At 37.6% G+C, this 16,803-nt stretch overlaps 1 protein-coding gene across 13 annotated transcripts in view; it reads right to left on the reverse strand.

Moving 5' to 3' along the window:
• The window catches only part of gramd1bb (GRAM domain containing 1Bb), a 121,602-nt gene that overhangs the window by 18,618 nt on the left and 86,181 nt on the right, over window positions 1-16,803 (reverse strand). For 8 of the 13 annotated variants that reach the window (XM_015028591.1, XM_015028590.1, XM_015028597.1 and 5 more), the window contains 5 exons: window positions 9,999-10,209; window positions 7,485-7,505; window positions 5,788-5,811; window positions 2,879-2,899; window positions 1,631-1,654 (listed from right to left, as the gene is read on the reverse strand). In XM_015028591.1, coding sequence (XP_014884077.1) covers window positions 1,631-1,654; window positions 2,879-2,899; window positions 5,788-5,811; window positions 7,485-7,505; window positions 9,999-10,209 — 301 coding nt within the window. The remainder of the gene's footprint in view (window positions 1-1,630; window positions 1,655-2,878; window positions 2,900-5,787; window positions 5,812-7,484; window positions 7,506-9,998; window positions 10,210-16,803) is intronic. The other 5 variants (XM_015028593.1, XM_015028592.1, XM_015028594.1 and 2 more) reach the window with 5 other exon arrangements.

A 16,803-nucleotide genomic window follows, 5' to 3' on the forward strand; every position in this document is an offset into this window, starting at 1 on the left:
GATCGTGTGTTCATCCCAATAAAATATGGGAATGTGTTTCAGTCAATAAAGAAGGTTTGTTGATTTTATTAGTGCAGATACAAACTGCTTTCATTAACATTAAATTCTAGTCTCACTGGTTTTACTGCTTGCTGGTGTTTGCTGTCTTGATCCTAACATTCTAGTAACCAGGGAAGTCACTGCAACAAACATGTGTAGATGCAAACCAAACAAAGAGGAGAGAAATGAGCTGATATTAAATTTTAGAACATCTGGCTGTTTAATCCTAAGGGTAAAAGTGATAATGGAGGTAATTAATGTTGAAAAGTGGTGCACTTGCAAGCATGCACACACAGGCTGACATGCAAATAAAGCACACCAGTTATAGACCTAGAGACAGAACATTCATTAATATGATAGGAATTGAAAACAGATATATATACATTAACAGTAAAGAAAAATGTGTGTCTTTTTATACAAATTGTCCGACTTTAAAATAGACTAAACTTTTTCTATTTGAGATTATTTAGGAACACCACATTTGCTTTGATTTGACAAATACCAGAATTGAGAGCAGATTTTTTTTTATTTTATTTAGAAAAATGGTTTTACTTTCTGGATATTCAGAGGTTCAAATACATTTCCTCAAAATTTGGTACAAAGGCCTTTAAACAGTAAGACCTTACTAAAGTGTCTGGTGTATCTTTCTACAAACTTCACGTAGTAGTTTGTTTGAATTTATTAATCTATGTGTATCCCAAATGGCACTCTAAAAAATATGTTTGAGTTCAGAACCATACACATGGTTGAATTTATACAGGAAGAATTAGGGTAAAATACACACACACATACAATATACATAGACTTAAAACAAAGAAAGCTAATTTGTTAAATTCACAAATTCACATTTGCGGTATTTGTGAATAATATAGTTAGCCAGAGCAATTAATGATGTGAAAAATTGAAGTTAATACTAGTTACAGAACGATGTTAGAAGATGTGCGGCTTTTATCAAAAGCGTAGTCCAATCAACAGCCACTCTAATTTGTGTGTTGCTACTTGCTATACTATTCAAGAGTGAATAAAAATGTAAGAGAAGTCCATGCTCTGAAGGTCAAGTCTTCTTGCAAATTATCAGTGGGAAGACTTCTGTATTTTCTTTCTAACACACCAAGACATTGTAGTGTCATGTCAATCTGGATGGAGACAAGCCTACATTCAAACCACCATGCATCATTCCGACGGTTCGTCTTAAAGCCCTTCCGGCAATTTGCCGAATTGTTTAGTACAGCGAAGTGCTCAGAGTGTTTGTCGCCACCTGTTGCATGCCACAAATAGAAGGGTGGTTGCAGACAGACGTTCAGGCGAGTCCAAAAGACCTTCATATACAAATCCATTTAAAATACTATATTTTCATTAGAAAAAGAAGTTGTGCAATTAATGTAGCTTTTGTTGGAAAATGGCTTATGTCTGTTTCTTCCAACATATCCCAATAACTTCCTCCAAGTTGTGGCTTGCAGTGGGCGGTAACAACGCTAAGCAAACTTAGTGGAATGGGAAACAGGAAGTGGGGATATGACAATTCCCCTCAGCTGAAAAATAGAGACAGAGAAAGATATCTCGGTTGCACAAGAATACAAGTCATGCTTACTCTCATGATGTGCTGTCTTTCATGCTGGGAGAGAGAGGAAGAACGCACACACAGGGAATAAAAATAAGGAAAATAAAGAGGGGAAGAAACTGCAATAAGAACACTCCTGGATAATGTATGACTTATAACTGCCTAGAAAATAGTTTCACACCCCTTCAACACATTTTCTCACATTACAACGACTTTAGGAAACAAACAATGTATTTCATCAGGAATTTATGTGAAAGACCAACACAAAGTGGTGGATAATCGCAAAGTGTAAATTACCTCACTCGTGGACTTTCAATTTTTAGGTACAAAGGAAATTCAAACAGCGAGTCACAACTCCAAAGTTCCATTTAAATTAGTCTGAGTCATTCTAACATATGACTATCCTTCAGGCTAAAACCTATTATCGTAGCTCTGGCTGTATGCTTTGGGTCTTTCTCCTGCTTACATGTTGTCTTTGAATATTCCCCTAGTTTTTCAGGCTGAAGAAAAAAATTCCCATGGCATGATGCTGCCACCATCACATTTCATTGTGGGTAATAATTACTTAGGGTGATGTGAAGAATTTGATTTCCAACCCGCACAGCAAAAATATATAATTTCTCTTCCATTTTGCAATCATGTGCTACCTTATGCTGGTCTGTCACTTAAATGCAATGAAGTAGTTTGAGGTTCTAACAAGACAACATGTCAAAAAAAAAAATTGTAAGAAGGTGTGAATATTTTTGCAGAGGACTGTAATATTGACCGAGCTGATCAGTCTCATACCTGTTCTGACACATTGTCTTGACCTAACTAACGGTGTTCTTTTCAGAGTATAAAATTAGAGCAGTGTGAAGAATGGCTGCTCAACAGAAGACCAGGGAATAGTGTCAAAACTAGCTTTAGCACACCACCTAGTGGTCCAAAAATAAAACCCGGATAAAATCTATTCTGTTATTCAAGAGGAAGGCTGCTAGACAGGATGCCAAAGATGAACTGTTGTGTTATGTTGATGTGCTCCTGCTGCCTTTTCATGTTGTGGTTACTCTGCATTAAAAGGACAACTGTGGCTCTTTCTAAAGCCATGTTAATCCCTGTCTTCAGGACAAGTAAGCCAGTAGTAGTTTGGTACTTGAACTGGACTAAGCACAGCAAACTCGCATAAAGGAAACTCTCCATGCATGACGCAAATACGTACACACGCACACACACCTTAAATGATGAACACGCACAAGTAAAAACTGTACAAAAAAGAAAAAAATGCAGGAGATGACTTACGTTGTACCAGCTTTGGCTCTTCTGTGAAGAGAGAAAAACAGGAAAGATTTCAGGTCTATTAGTTAATAAAACAAATTAAAGGTTCACTTAAGTACCACTGCTTTAGAAGGGTAAATTTTCTAGCTTTCATGTATAGGAGAAATCAAATAGTCTTGCTTAAAAAAAAAAGCCTATTAAAACACGCATAATGAATTTTTAATTTTTTTTTTTTATTTTTTTTACTTTTTATAAATAGCTAAAACTTGCTTTTGTCAAAGAAAGATTTTAGACTAAAGACACATTTTAAAGTTAAATCGTTTTTTCCTCAACAGCTTTTTCTATAAATATCACATGACATTCAACCATGTAGTGCAGAAATTATAATTTATGTTCTTTGGCTGTAGTGAAATATGGAATTGTTCAGAACCAGTCACTTATACTTTATCCTCTAACCCTTCAGTCCGTTACAGTTTTCAGACAGCAGAGGGCAGCAGAGAAATCTCTAACAAAGAACATGTGCTTTAAATGTTAGAAACCGCACATAGCTTTGCAGTAGAACTACCATAAACAAAAATCCAAAAGAAAAAGAAGCAGCTTATCATGACAGAAAAAAAAAATGTGAAGGACTGCACATGGAGAGAGGAAAGGGAATTAAATGATGAAGTTTTGCATGACAGACAACTGGTAATACCCGTGTTCATTTCTCCAAAAAGTTCAACATAGGCAAAATGTTTTCCCTGCTTGGAAAAAGTTCTCAAACTATAGTTGGAATTTTTACACAAGGGTCAAAGTGACGCATTATAGTTTGCTGAAAACTTAAACTGGACTTATTACTTAATATGACTTAAAACATGCACTGCCAGCTGAACAAGGCTAACGGTTGCCATGAAGCCTTAGTTATTTTCTGTTGGTGCCATAAGAAACAGTGAGCTGCAGCCTCTGGCCTCAGGCCTAGCTGTGACGATCGCTGAGATAATGTGGGCTAATCTGATTTGAAGGTGACAGAGGCATGAGTGTGGAAATACTTGGAGGCCAGTGCAGGGGAAAGATCTTCTTGTATGTTAAAGGGAGAATGTTTGATTTTGTGTTGCTGAGTGTTATTTAACCAAGAGACAATAATTATATTGTGATTAAGTATAAATGGTCCCTTTTAAATGAATTAAACTGATAATTGAAGAAAAACATATCCTACTCAACAAACAAACAACAACAAAATGAAAGTGGGTGTTCTTTTAGGGTGGGTAATGTCAAACTATTGCAGTAAAAATAAGCCCTCGGTTTATCCTTTCATATACATGTGCTACTTGACAAAGAAAACCAAAGAGAATTGATAAATGGTACAGCAAGTGGCAAAGATATCCATTACTGATGTGTTGGCAACACAATAACAATGTATTTCTTGACACTGGATAAGGCAAGTTGTACAAAAGTTGTACAATAGGAATGGGTGGACATAACTTTTATGCAAATACATTTTCTGCTGTTTATTTCAATGACAAAAATGATGATAATAAATAATATAAGTGATTGCTTATCAAATTGCTTACTTCATTACACCAGCTACATAAAGTTTTGCGATTATGAAGCTAAAAAGCACATGGTAATTCCAATCAATCATATTATTTAAATATATATTTTTAAGTGACGCTCTCATGAAACCGACAGTTAAAATAAAGTTCAAACAGCAGCTGTAACATTATTATTTTTTTTTTGTTATAATGATAATCAATACAGTAATGTTTATGTAAGTATATCTTAGTGTTTTGCAGACTTGAAATTCTGTGAACTTTGTGGCATTTTATGACTCAGTAAGACAAACTTTCCGTACAATGGTTATTAATGATCAACATAAGAGCAGGACTTTCACAAAGCAACACTAACAATGAAAAAATATAAACACATTCATTTGAATAATTAGCATCCTAAATGGCTAATAAAACATGGCCCATAATAAAAAATAAAAAAAAAATCAATGAATAGGTTGATTCATTATCGGCTGGCCAGACTGAAAACCACATTTTCCCCCCCTTGATCAGCTTTGATTAGTAATGCAGATATTAAATACTGACCATTTTTGTCTTCATTCATTATGTGTACCAAAGCTGAGAATTTCCACCATTTTTTTCTGCAGTAACACATCAACCGGAGGCACTTTGATCCACATCTTGTGTGGTTACTGTGTAATTACTTTAGTTCAGGTCAAAACTATTACCGCTATCAAAGAACTTGCAGTCCCTTTTTCTCTTTTATGTGTTAGAGCTTTTAGAAAATCAAATTAAAATCAGACATAATCAGTATCAGCTGGTCAGTCCACAAAGATAATTGGAAATTAGTACTATAGAGAAAAAAAAACAGTTTGGTGAATCACTGGGGTTTACCTTCATTTTAAAGTAATGCTTTGCTGGATTATTTAAGTGCTATTTTCCCCCATAAGCTGGATGTGTGGCACTAAAAGTACCGCTTTGTGTGGAAACATGAACAAGTGGAGATTTGATTTTAGCTATGGTCCAACATATTTTTGTTCTACTCCGTAAGAATGCTATAAACATTCTTCATAATTTCACCTGTGTTGATAAAAAAAATACAATGTTCTTTGCTGCTTCTTGGTAGCAGTTGCCTGTAAAGTTTACAGGTAAGCACATTAAAAATTTAAAACTGAAAATAAATAGTCTTTGGGGGAGTGTTAAGAAGTTTTCTTTCCCAAAGTCTGGAAGACAACTGGATAACCACCAGGTGCTAATGCCGTTTCTACTGGTTAGCATTTCAAAGGTGATAGGAAGCGCTGGAAAAGACAGGAAGGAGTCACACTGTCCAAGGGAAGTCTTTGTGGACAGAGCTACACTACAAAGAAAGAGTTGGGCTGGGGGATTTATTAAAGGGACAGCAGGGTTTTTTAGCAGGTCAGGTGAAAAAAAAGATAAAATCCTTACTTTAATCAGATTAAGTCTGTCATACTGAAAGGAAATTACAGAGAAAACCAAAAGTTAACCAAAGCAGTGAGTAGGATGGACACAGACAGACATGGAAGATGGGAAAGTAAAAGGTGAGACTTAAAGTTTTTATGCAACTCTAAGGATAGTAACTACAACAAAAAAAAGCACCGGTCGACGCAGAAAAATCTGAGCGCATAACTAAATTTGACTGTTCATGTAGCTGGTGCCGTTACATGAGAAGCCTGATTGATTTTTTGCTGCACCACTGTCACTCCTGTCATGATTAATCCATTCTCATGGTGAGGCACAGGCTGTCTGTTTCTGCTGAATGCACTCTCATTTGGATTGCATTAGGGTTAGGATGATCGGGCTCACGTTGCCAGGATGACCTCATGCTTTTATGGGTCATGTGACCACCACAGTGGCCCAAAGAGGTCTTAGTTGGGGTACTGCAACAACACAGCTTTTGACTGTAGCACAGAAAATGAATATGTGTTTCGTTAGCACGTGTGCGTGTGTAGGTGCGTGTGTATGTGTGCGTGTGTAGACTTTCCAAGTGCACGGTCACAAACACACTGCACTGACCAATATGAGCAGGACACCTAATTTCAGTATATATATAGTACAAAGTTATGTGACAGGTTTCTTGAGTGAAGAGATTGTTTCTTAACCAGCAAATACGTGATCTAAAATTAGAAAGAGTAAGACACTGCAGACCTACTAAGACTTGAACTTTCGGGGAGGATTGCATATAAACCTAAACACATTCTTCCAACTGTAAAACATGGCAACATCATGCTATTGACTCCAGGAAACTGTTAAGTAATGCATCCCATACTTGCATTAGGAAAAGCATCATTCCCCCTGCACGTCACACTTATTTGACACTTTGTTTTGATCTGCTCCATAAGATCCATAAGAAATTGCAAAAGTTTATGATTGTTGTGAAATCAAACTGGAAAAAGTTCAAAGTATCTGAACATTTTTGGGCAATATTGTAATTTAAACATACTGAAATATGACACGTTTTTTTTTGGTGCCTTTTCAAGAGAGATTTTTCAACCATATGCTACTAGAAACAGAGCAAATTCCTCATGAGGTAACATCTCGGTTTCACAAGTGATGTAATAGATTCTTAATAAATATGTTGATTTTTTTCTAAGATGTTGGATTTGCAGGGTCAATATTTATGTGGTAAAGAAGTTATACAGCTTTAATTACCAAAAAAGTAACAGCGATTTAAGTGAGTCAAGAGAGGTAAAGAAAAACTGCAAAACAAGGGATGGAGAAGAAAAAGTATTTAGAGAAATTTATACTGTGGATCTAAAAATGTTTAATATTCTACCTTCTGTACAAACATTGATTATATTACTGTTATTCTCTTCCAATTAAACTAGCATGAAAACACAGGCTGATCCAGAAATACTGAAACTTCCCGTTTACATTACAAATGCTAAAGATATATAAAACAGCATAAGACAATTGCAAACTATCCATACAGTGATAAAGAAAGGAAAGTACAGCATCAAACAGAGGAAAACGAAAAGTTCCCCTGCTACAGTTATGGACTTACAACATGGGTTAAAGGTAAAGAGGTGAAACACTGGACATTTTCACAAGACGTCACACAACACAAGTGGTGTAGGAATGGGCATAGAAAAGTTGGAGAGACAGAAAAAAAGAGTAATGCTTACTTTGGAAAGTCGCTTGTGAGACTAGCATGCAAACAAGAGAAGAACAAAGCAAAATCAGATAGAAAAATGTAAGCAAAGAAAAAAAAAGAAAGCAGAAAGAAACAACAGAAGAGGTGAGCAGTATTTATCAGATGAAACATGTTATCATGTGACATGGAGCAGCAGTAGAGAGGCGAAGAGAGAAGAAGTACATTGTGTTGAAGAGGCAACAACAATTTAAAGAAAACACAATCAGAGAGTGATTTCTAACATCAGTGATGTATGAGGTCAGGATGGATGAGTTAGGCTTAGGTAAAATGAGAAAACACACAGCATGACCATGGATGTCTGTTAACTTATTTGCAGAATGATGTAAATAAGACAGAAAGTGTCATTTTGTATTGTCTACAATTTTTTCCTTATGTCTTTGAACTTGTTCCTTCAAGGATGTTTTGATACTACTTTTTATTCATGGTTTTTTCTGAAGTCAAACTATGACTCAAACCCTCTCCTCTTGAAATACATCAAAAACATATTCCATCAAGATGCATCACTTCTGGCAACACAAAGGATCGATGGTAGCCTTTCTTCTTGGGACAAATGATTCTGCAGATAGACAGTAACTGCACGAGTCCGAGAGGATTTAAGCCTGACCTTGTGTTTTTTTTTTTTTTTGCACAGGATAATATCCCAATATCCGTAAGAAAACAGCTGCAAATATTGGGCAAGGTCTGCACTGGCGGCTGTACTATTCTGTGTCATACTCCTCAAGAGAAAGTGCTTGATGGACATTCTTAGACATACTGAAACCTAGTTAAAAATCTAGACAAGCCCCTGTAAAGCTGCTTTGTGTTAAACAGATATAAAGAGCTTGAATGAATGAATCAACATTTCTATCCCTGCAAAAAACATTTAGTCCTGACAGTAGTGTTTGATAGTATGTGTACAGCTACTGTCTGCCACAGGTCGCTAGTGCCTGGAGGCATATTGCCCTCAGTGTGTGCTTATCACTCACACGCACGCACGCACGCGCGTACACATATATCTGAGTGGATGCCATTCTTAATCCATGAGATACTCTATACAGTTGAGATCTGGACTATGTTTTCCTTTGAGTTAAGCTTACTGAGGCCCCTATTATAGTAGAGACTATTATTTCTAGGGCCCACACCACAAAAATCACAGTAAAATCACAATATTACAACCATTACAAGAAGAAACATCACAGATAACTTGCATAGGCCAGCCAAATGTAAACTAGCTCAGGAGATCGAGAACCTCAGGCTGTGCACCGATGCACAATCATAATGGAGCAGGATGGAGCCATCCCCATACTGCTTACACAAATTTAGAAGGATGAATTTGTCCAAAATGTCTCAGTGTGCTGGACAATCATATGCTTGTAGAACCAGTCCGCATATGAAGGTGTTATCCTCTTGTGGCCATGCATGTGAAGTGATTAGAGTGCTTGAAATCAATGATTTTGAGCCCCTATCACTGCAACTGAGGGTATATGTCCAGCTCCTGAAATACAGGCCCACACCATAATCTCTTCCGAACCAAACGCTACCTTTGGTAAAATCCAGTCATGAAAGTGTTGTTCTGGTAATCGAGAAACCCAGACAGATGCATTGGATTGCTACACAGAAAGGTAGGATTCATCACTTCAGAGAACATGTCTCCATGCTCTGGAGTCCAGTGGTGGTTGGTTTCACACCACTGACACGAATGCTGTACATTGGAGTTGGTGATGTAAGGCTTAAGTGCATCTGCTCTACCGTGGAATCCCATTCCATGAATCTGAAAACCTCTAGAAGTTTAGATATCTATAATTACCGACTGTGAAGAAGGCCGGTTACATCTGTACACAACTGGCTTCAGCATCTGATGATCCCGCTCTGAGGTTTTATGTGGTCTACCATTTTGTAGCTAATTTGATGTTTTACTCCAACTACTTCAAGCTGTTATCACTAACAGTTGATATCAGACTATTTAGTAGCGAGGAGATTTCGTGACTGGACTTGTTCAGTTAGGCTACAACCTTGTTGGACTGGTTGTAGCCCAACACACTGGAACTCACAGAGCTCCTGAGAGTGACCCATTCATTTAAGATGCTTGTAGAACCAGTCCGCATATGAAGGTGTTATCCTCTTGTGGCCATGCATGTGAAGTGATTAGAGTGCTTGAAATCAATGATTTTGAGGGCTATTGGAAATATAAAGCAAATATACACTCTTTACACTAAAATGGGGGGGGGGAAAGCTGCTGCTTAGAAAGTATAGTAGTCTATAATCAAGGTAAATTATGTTCTTATTGCTAAGACAACATACTGGCCCATAAAATGTACTACTACTTAAAGATTTACATCCACTCTTTGTAATTGAACTTAATATGGGTTTAATTGTTTGAAATATAAAAACCTGTTGAGGAAGAGATGCTGCCTGGAGAGAAATTTCCACTTGTTGAGCCATTGACATGTTGTTCATCTGTTGAGAAAAGATGTTAAATTAACAGGAATCTGTCCCCAGGACTCACCTTGGAGTTCTTTCCACCACTTCGCGCCGACTGCACAGAGTACGTTCTCTGGACGACCTGCTCAGGTGTGGAGGGGGACTTGTCGGAGGAGTGGTCTGAACCCTTCTCCACCATGTTCTCACCCTCCTGGCTCTGTGGTGTTGGAGAGCGCGAACGTTTACGCAGGACTGGTGAGCAGGTGGGCGAGCTCTTGTTTGAGTTACTGGCAGTGCTGAAAAACAAACAAAAAAAAATTCTGTTTTAATGTTTTTTTTTTCTTTTTTTGTAGAAAAAGTATGCATACCATTATAAATAAATTGTCATTTCACAATTGAAAAACATTGATAGGCCAACTCGAAGTAGCATATAAATGTGAAGTGAAAGACAGAATACATGGTTTCATTTGAAACAAAAAGTCACAGGAAGAGAAGGAAGAGCATGCATCAGAATAGCAGCCAGCAGGCCCAAAGTGCCTTTGGAGGAGCTGCAGACTCTGATTTACCCTCTATGTGTGGCTCTGCTCTGCTGCACACCCTAGAAGTGCTCAAAGAAGCATGCGTGGGGAAATTTGAGATTGCCAGTGCCAAAAAAGGATGAGTGGTGTCATATAAAATGCTGTTGTTCTCAACTTCCAAAATTAATATTTTTTCGTCCATTGTGTCTCACTTTGTTTTATAAGTTAAACATACCTAAGCAGACTGATATCTACTCCAGAAGCAGATCAAAATCAGGACTTTGTGAATCAGAGTGAATAAATACTACCTCTCACCCAAAATCAGATCTAAAACAAACACCATTTTCACATGACTTACTACAGATCGCATTAAGCTTAATAGGCTTGAGGAACTCTATGCTGACCATGCCAATGGGATGTAAGCAGAGAAAAGAAGTCAACAAAAACAGCTGTGCAGTAAAACAGCTGAGAAAAAAAAATTAACAAGACAAACCTAAGACTTTTTCTCACTACTACAGATAAATGTGAGTTCTTCACCAATCAAAAGACTTGGCACAACATCCGATAGTGTTTCTGCTAAAGTCAAATCATATAAAATAGAAAGTCTGGGAATCATTCCACGTCTTTCTTTTACCCCAATGAGTCATGAGTTACACTCGAAGCCCCTGTGGACGGTGCAACAAAGATTAAGAAAGAGATACTGAATTGTTCTCTTACAAATGGTGTGTCCTTTTAAAAGGCTTGGTTTTTTTTAACTTCCTAATTTTGGATATGTTAAGATGTTTATCTTAAAATATACATGATTAATGATCCATAAAAAACAGAAAGATCACCATCTGCAATTCAACAATGTCTCTGTTTAACAGACACCTGCAATCAAGCGCAACTATAGCTTAGCAAGAAGTCGTCCAGATCCAGAGAGAAGTTAACAAAAGCCACTGTAAGTGATCTGTGTGACAGCAGGCCTGCCAGGACCCAGCTTCTTGGCATGATATTATGCAAGCCCTTACATCACTGCTGACTAGTGGCTGCTGTGACTGGTCATGAATTACTGATCTGCTCAACTTCAGTGCAGATCAGAAACCTGAATTATCAGGAGCAAAGCTGGCATCTTCTGCCTGACTATTACGGTCTGCAGACAGCTCATGGACTTCGAGGACACAAAGACATAGAGAGCTCAAGTAAAATATTTAAACTTACTGGTTCCTACTCAAAGATTTTTTTTAACTGTATATTACAAATAGTTTCCACAGACATGCCAGTAAATAGGAGGACACACGTTAAGAGCAAAACCAGTGTAACATTTTGCAAACATGTCAACTGTCTTAAAAAAAAAAAATAGGCTTTTGAAGTGTTAAGGATGTCTCTCCATTCCCGATGAGCCTTTATTTATACATCTCAGATACTGTTTATAATTTCTTACAACAACTTCTGCATTCGTGGCTTTTATCGTCTACCACTACACAATTACTGCCAAGACAATTTGTTTACCTCATATTCATGATGCAAGAATGTCTGAGCCAGAAGAACGAATGGGATTTCAAAAAATGACATATCATGTGCAAGTTGAGTCAAACTTCGAAGCTAGGTTTAGATTATTGAGCTCCGCCCAGGTTATAGAGAACGTCTCGACAACGCTTAGGTTGGTAGGTAAATCTGTAAAATTTCTTTTTGCAGAAAATTAATTTGTGAAGGCTAATGTCAAGTTTTAGTTTTAACAGACTTCTTTAGAAAACATTCTTCATCCAAAACTTCAAAACCACAAGAGAACACTCAAAGTCCTTTTGGAGGTGCATATTCTTTGTTCTGTAAAAAACAACTAATACTAGATATTTACAAAGACTGTATAAATATATTTATAACTGTTTTGCATCACCGTCTCACATTTAATCCAACTAAACATTTAGTTTACTTACACTGACATTACTTTGCTTTCAGGGAGTTTGGGAAAGCCAAAGTAGTTATGTTTGGGCTTCCAACATGTTAATTCGCAACATTTGAGTGAAACGGAAGCACAGCTGTCAGCATATTTTAAAGCAACACCTCGAACACAATCAGGTGGGATCAGTTATCATATCAAGAAGAAAACTGCAAACTACCAAAGGTCTGTTTCATCCTTAACATACTTGTACAATACAGAAAGGAAGATGCAACTATAATTTAAGTGTTTGGCCATAAAGAACACTGTTAAATTTGGAGGAAAAGGGGAGAAGCTTGCATGCCTGAGAACACCAGGTGAAGGAGCTTTGCTGTGGGATGAATTGGTGCATTGACCAAAACAGATGTCATCATGAAATAACTTTCTGTGGAATTAATGAAATAACACCTAAAGATAAGGATAACTTTGGGGCAAAACACTGATTAATTACTTAACTGACAGCTCATCTTGGCTTGTTATGTACAAAATAAAATAATATATTTAAATAAACGTAACAGTTAAAGCACATTTTTACTGGCTCAACTGTGCACTTTGGGTTATAGCTAACAAAGCACTCGTAATTCTTTCGTCTCATGCTGACAGACACGTGTCCTCCGGCACAGAAACACCCACTTGATTTTGAGCAGGAGAGAAATTTACAGATCACCTCTCCTTTCCAGATACATGGCAGCAAACAATGGAAACACAGATCCGTCATCAGCATATGAATGACTCAACCCGATCAGTCATTCACACAACAGTTTGCTCTTTGAACCAGCAAGGTAAGTGTGGAGAGAGCGAACATGATGCTGACGCTAGCCTGCAGCAGCGCAGACAAAAGCATCTATCACAAAGGCTTTGCTACGAACTGCTGCAGGAAACAAAAACACCGACTACCTGAGTTTTTTTTTTTTTTTGAGGTTTTTCTCTGGACAGGGGGGCGGGGAGGGGTATGGTAATAACAAATAAATAAGATGTTCTGAAGCTCTAAAAACTGTACATAGCTTCCTCTGTGCGGCACCTGCACGTAACAATAAAAATATGACATAAATGTCATTACTTGTTTGTTTCCTGCAAAATTAAAAGTGGTGACACTTAGAAAATCTATTAAGCAGCTCTCCTATGTGCTGTAGAGGTCTAGAGGTGCAATAACTAACTGACCTGAGGGAATTGGTGGTTTTAATAACAGAATACCACTTAGTGTGTGAAACACATGCTAACAACGACCAAATGAAGTGCAGAATTGAATCTCACAACAGTGAGATAGACAGACAAACAGACAGTCAGACAGACTCCACAACTACTTGTTACTGATAGATTAATACAAAAGAAGAAGATTCATTCAGTAATTAAATGTAATATTTTAGGTGTTGTAGACTGGTGTTTTCATAAAACACATTACGTGAAAACACAGGTGACCTTATTTTGGACCCCGGCCTATTTTTACAAAGTCGGGACAAAGGATACAACAACAACAACAACAACAACAACGACTCCAAGCGATAAAGAAACAAAACAATCCAGAGGGGAATCTATTGATTGTAGATTTCTGAAATATGGTAAGTAGTTTTATAGAACTTAAAGACAAAAGAGTAACAAGTAGGGCTGCACAGTGGCGCAGTTGGTAGAGCTGTTGCCTTGCAGCAAGAAGGTTCTGGGTTTGATTCCCAACCCCGGTCTTTCTGCATGGAGTTTGCATGTTCTCCCTGTGCATGTGTGGGTTTTCTCCAGGTACTCCAGTTTCCTCCAACATGACTGTCAGGTCAATTGGTTTCTCTAAATTGTCCCTAGGTGTGTGTGTGCATGGTTATGTGTCTCTGTGTTTCCCTGTGACAGACTGGCAACCTGTCCAGGGTGAACCCTGCCTCTTGCCCAGAACGTTAGCTGGAGATGGGCACCAGCAACCCTCCCAACCCCACTAAGGGACAAGGGTGTAAAGAAGATGGATGGAGTAACAAGTAAAAATGCTCTTTAACCTCCACCCATTCAGACACTGTCTTCCACTTTTTTTTGTTCTGTTCTTTCAGAAATAGTTAATATCTTGTGATCATAGGTATACAGACATCTTAATTGAAACTTTTCTTCATGTTTTAGCCTTTTTTTTTATATTAAACCCTGCAATTTATGAGAGTGTAGTAGTTGCTCTGCAGATGTTTAGAGCAGATGTTCGCTGCCAACACACTGAGGGCATTAATTTAAGGAATTAATCAAATGTAATCTTCACAAAAATATGCGGTTTCTAGAAATGAAAATTTACGTATTAGTTTTCTAGTAATACCCACAATACAAACCTCATTTTACAGCACAAGTCACATTCACCCATTCTTAAAACACACATACTGGTAAGAAAGTGGGGCCCCTGAAAGTGGGGCCCCTGACTAAAACTATTTCCCAGTAGCTGTTTTTTTTGTACTAGCTCTGTTCAAGTTTACAAATCTGAATTTTCTCTCACTGCCTATTTGTTCCTCTTTTAAAGCAATTTTCACAGCTAAAGGAGAACATAGTTAGATTTGTATTGTACTAGAAGGGTATTCAGATTTGAATATTTGTCATTATTGCATGTCAAGGCAAATTGTGCTTCTTCATGAATCAGGAGAAATTTTTCCAAACCTCTTGTTCACTTACGATTAACCTGAAATGAGTCATATGAAAACATAGTGAGATTAGCCTAGTGCGTCAAATGAACACATCACTAAGGGCAAGTTTTGAGCTTACTGCAGACTAATGCTGTATGTGTTGATGTGTTGAGATATTCCTTTTATGGCCAAATAAAAGAAGTTATGTGCATCTTAGGTGACGTGTTTACAGAAAGAGCTTTCTTTAAAGAAGTCAATGTATTGTTAGAGCAATGTTTCGAGACTGCCCTTTACAAACTCCTGGTGTGAACAAAATATCTGCGGCTACAAGGAAAAACAAATAAAGAGACTGCGGTGTCCAGAATCTCATTGCGAGGAAGGTAACACTAAAAAAGTCAGCAGAAAACTGAGTGACGCTGATAAAGTGAAATGTGTTTTGAGTTTTCAAGCTTACATATGCAACTGGTTTGATTGAAACTGGAACCTGTTTTTGACAGATGCATAAAACTAAGACATTTTTTAAGAGGAAAACTCAAAATGTTCTTGTTTTTTTTAAAATAACCATTTCAAATGTACCTGTCATGATATTGCATGTAATGCTTGACATCAAAATTAAAATAAATGATGCTTAAGGATTAACCTGGAAATGAGGGCAGCTCATCCTGGCAACACTTTATGGTCATTCAGTCAGAGCTTTAGTAAATATGGGAAAGCCTTTGGTGCAGCATGCACAAAGATGTGACGCTTTTCTCCTCCAAGGGGAGAGCTGTGTGTGGCCACAGGCACTGTAACGCAGACAGAGGCAATCACTGTTGTAACCCAATAATCAAATAACAATAACAAATGGATCTCCCATAATCTTTAGGCTCTTTTTGTCAATCAGGGGCCTCTAGATGGGTTTGCAGCAAAGACAAAGAAATGAAGTTTCAGCTTAATGCATTGTTTTTCTTCTTACTTCTCTCTTGATTACGCAAGTAGGTAGAGCTGAAATAACAGGCCAAGTGACTTTAATTTGCATGACAATTTTGTTAGCTGTTGTGAGGCAATTAAATTGCCAAAAATGGGCCACTGTGGCTCAGTGAGTAGAGTAATTATCTTGGAATCGGAAGGTTGTAGGTTGTAGGCAGTTTCCTCCTGCCACATGTCGATGTTGGCAAGGCACTTAAACCCCAAGTTGTGTGGGTTTGCAAGTGTAAATGGTGAATTCTGGCTCCAGTTTAAAGTGCTTTGAGTGGTTACTGTTACTGGTAAATTCAATCCATTTACCGGTCACAAGCATTATCTAAATAGACTGATTGTGAGTCAGAATTGACCCCATTTTGTTTTCCAACAACAAACACACCATTAACACATGTGGATGAGAGCAGCTGTTTTAGGAATTGATTATACAATTTGAGTAAACAGAAAATAGGAGAGAATTAAACATATAAGCAAGGATTGCAAACCCCAGAGTACCAATACCACAAATGACAATCTATATGAGCCGAACCAAACCCTGACAAGAACTAATTTAGAGCTAATTCTAAACATAGTTCATAGTGATTATATCATCAACTATCAATATGTACTGATAACTTGGGTAAGCAAATTCTTGCTAAGGGTGTACTGGCATACTAGTCCTGACATATCCTTTTACACAGTGTGATTGACTTGGGTCCCAAAATCTCGTGTGCAAAGCCCAGATTTTTACAGAAGAGCCTTCAAGCTTTCAGTCAGAAAGAATCCTGGCATGTCTGAGTCATTAAAATGGTCAAGTTCTAACAAACAAACCAAAAAAAAAAAAAAAAGGGGAAAAACAACGTTCCACTTTGTAACAGTCTTTTCATTAAATAGGCTGTAAAGCCCTAAATCCTGCCGGCTCAGTCTGTCTAAACGTTC

Source organism: Poecilia latipinna, unplaced genomic scaffold (assembly GCF_001443285.1).
Source record: "Poecilia latipinna isolate Pla-1442-1.1 unplaced genomic scaffold, P_latipinna-1.0 Scaffold129, whole genome shotgun sequence".
Classification (NCBI taxonomy): domain Eukaryota; kingdom Metazoa; phylum Chordata; class Actinopteri; order Cyprinodontiformes; family Poeciliidae; genus Poecilia; species Poecilia latipinna.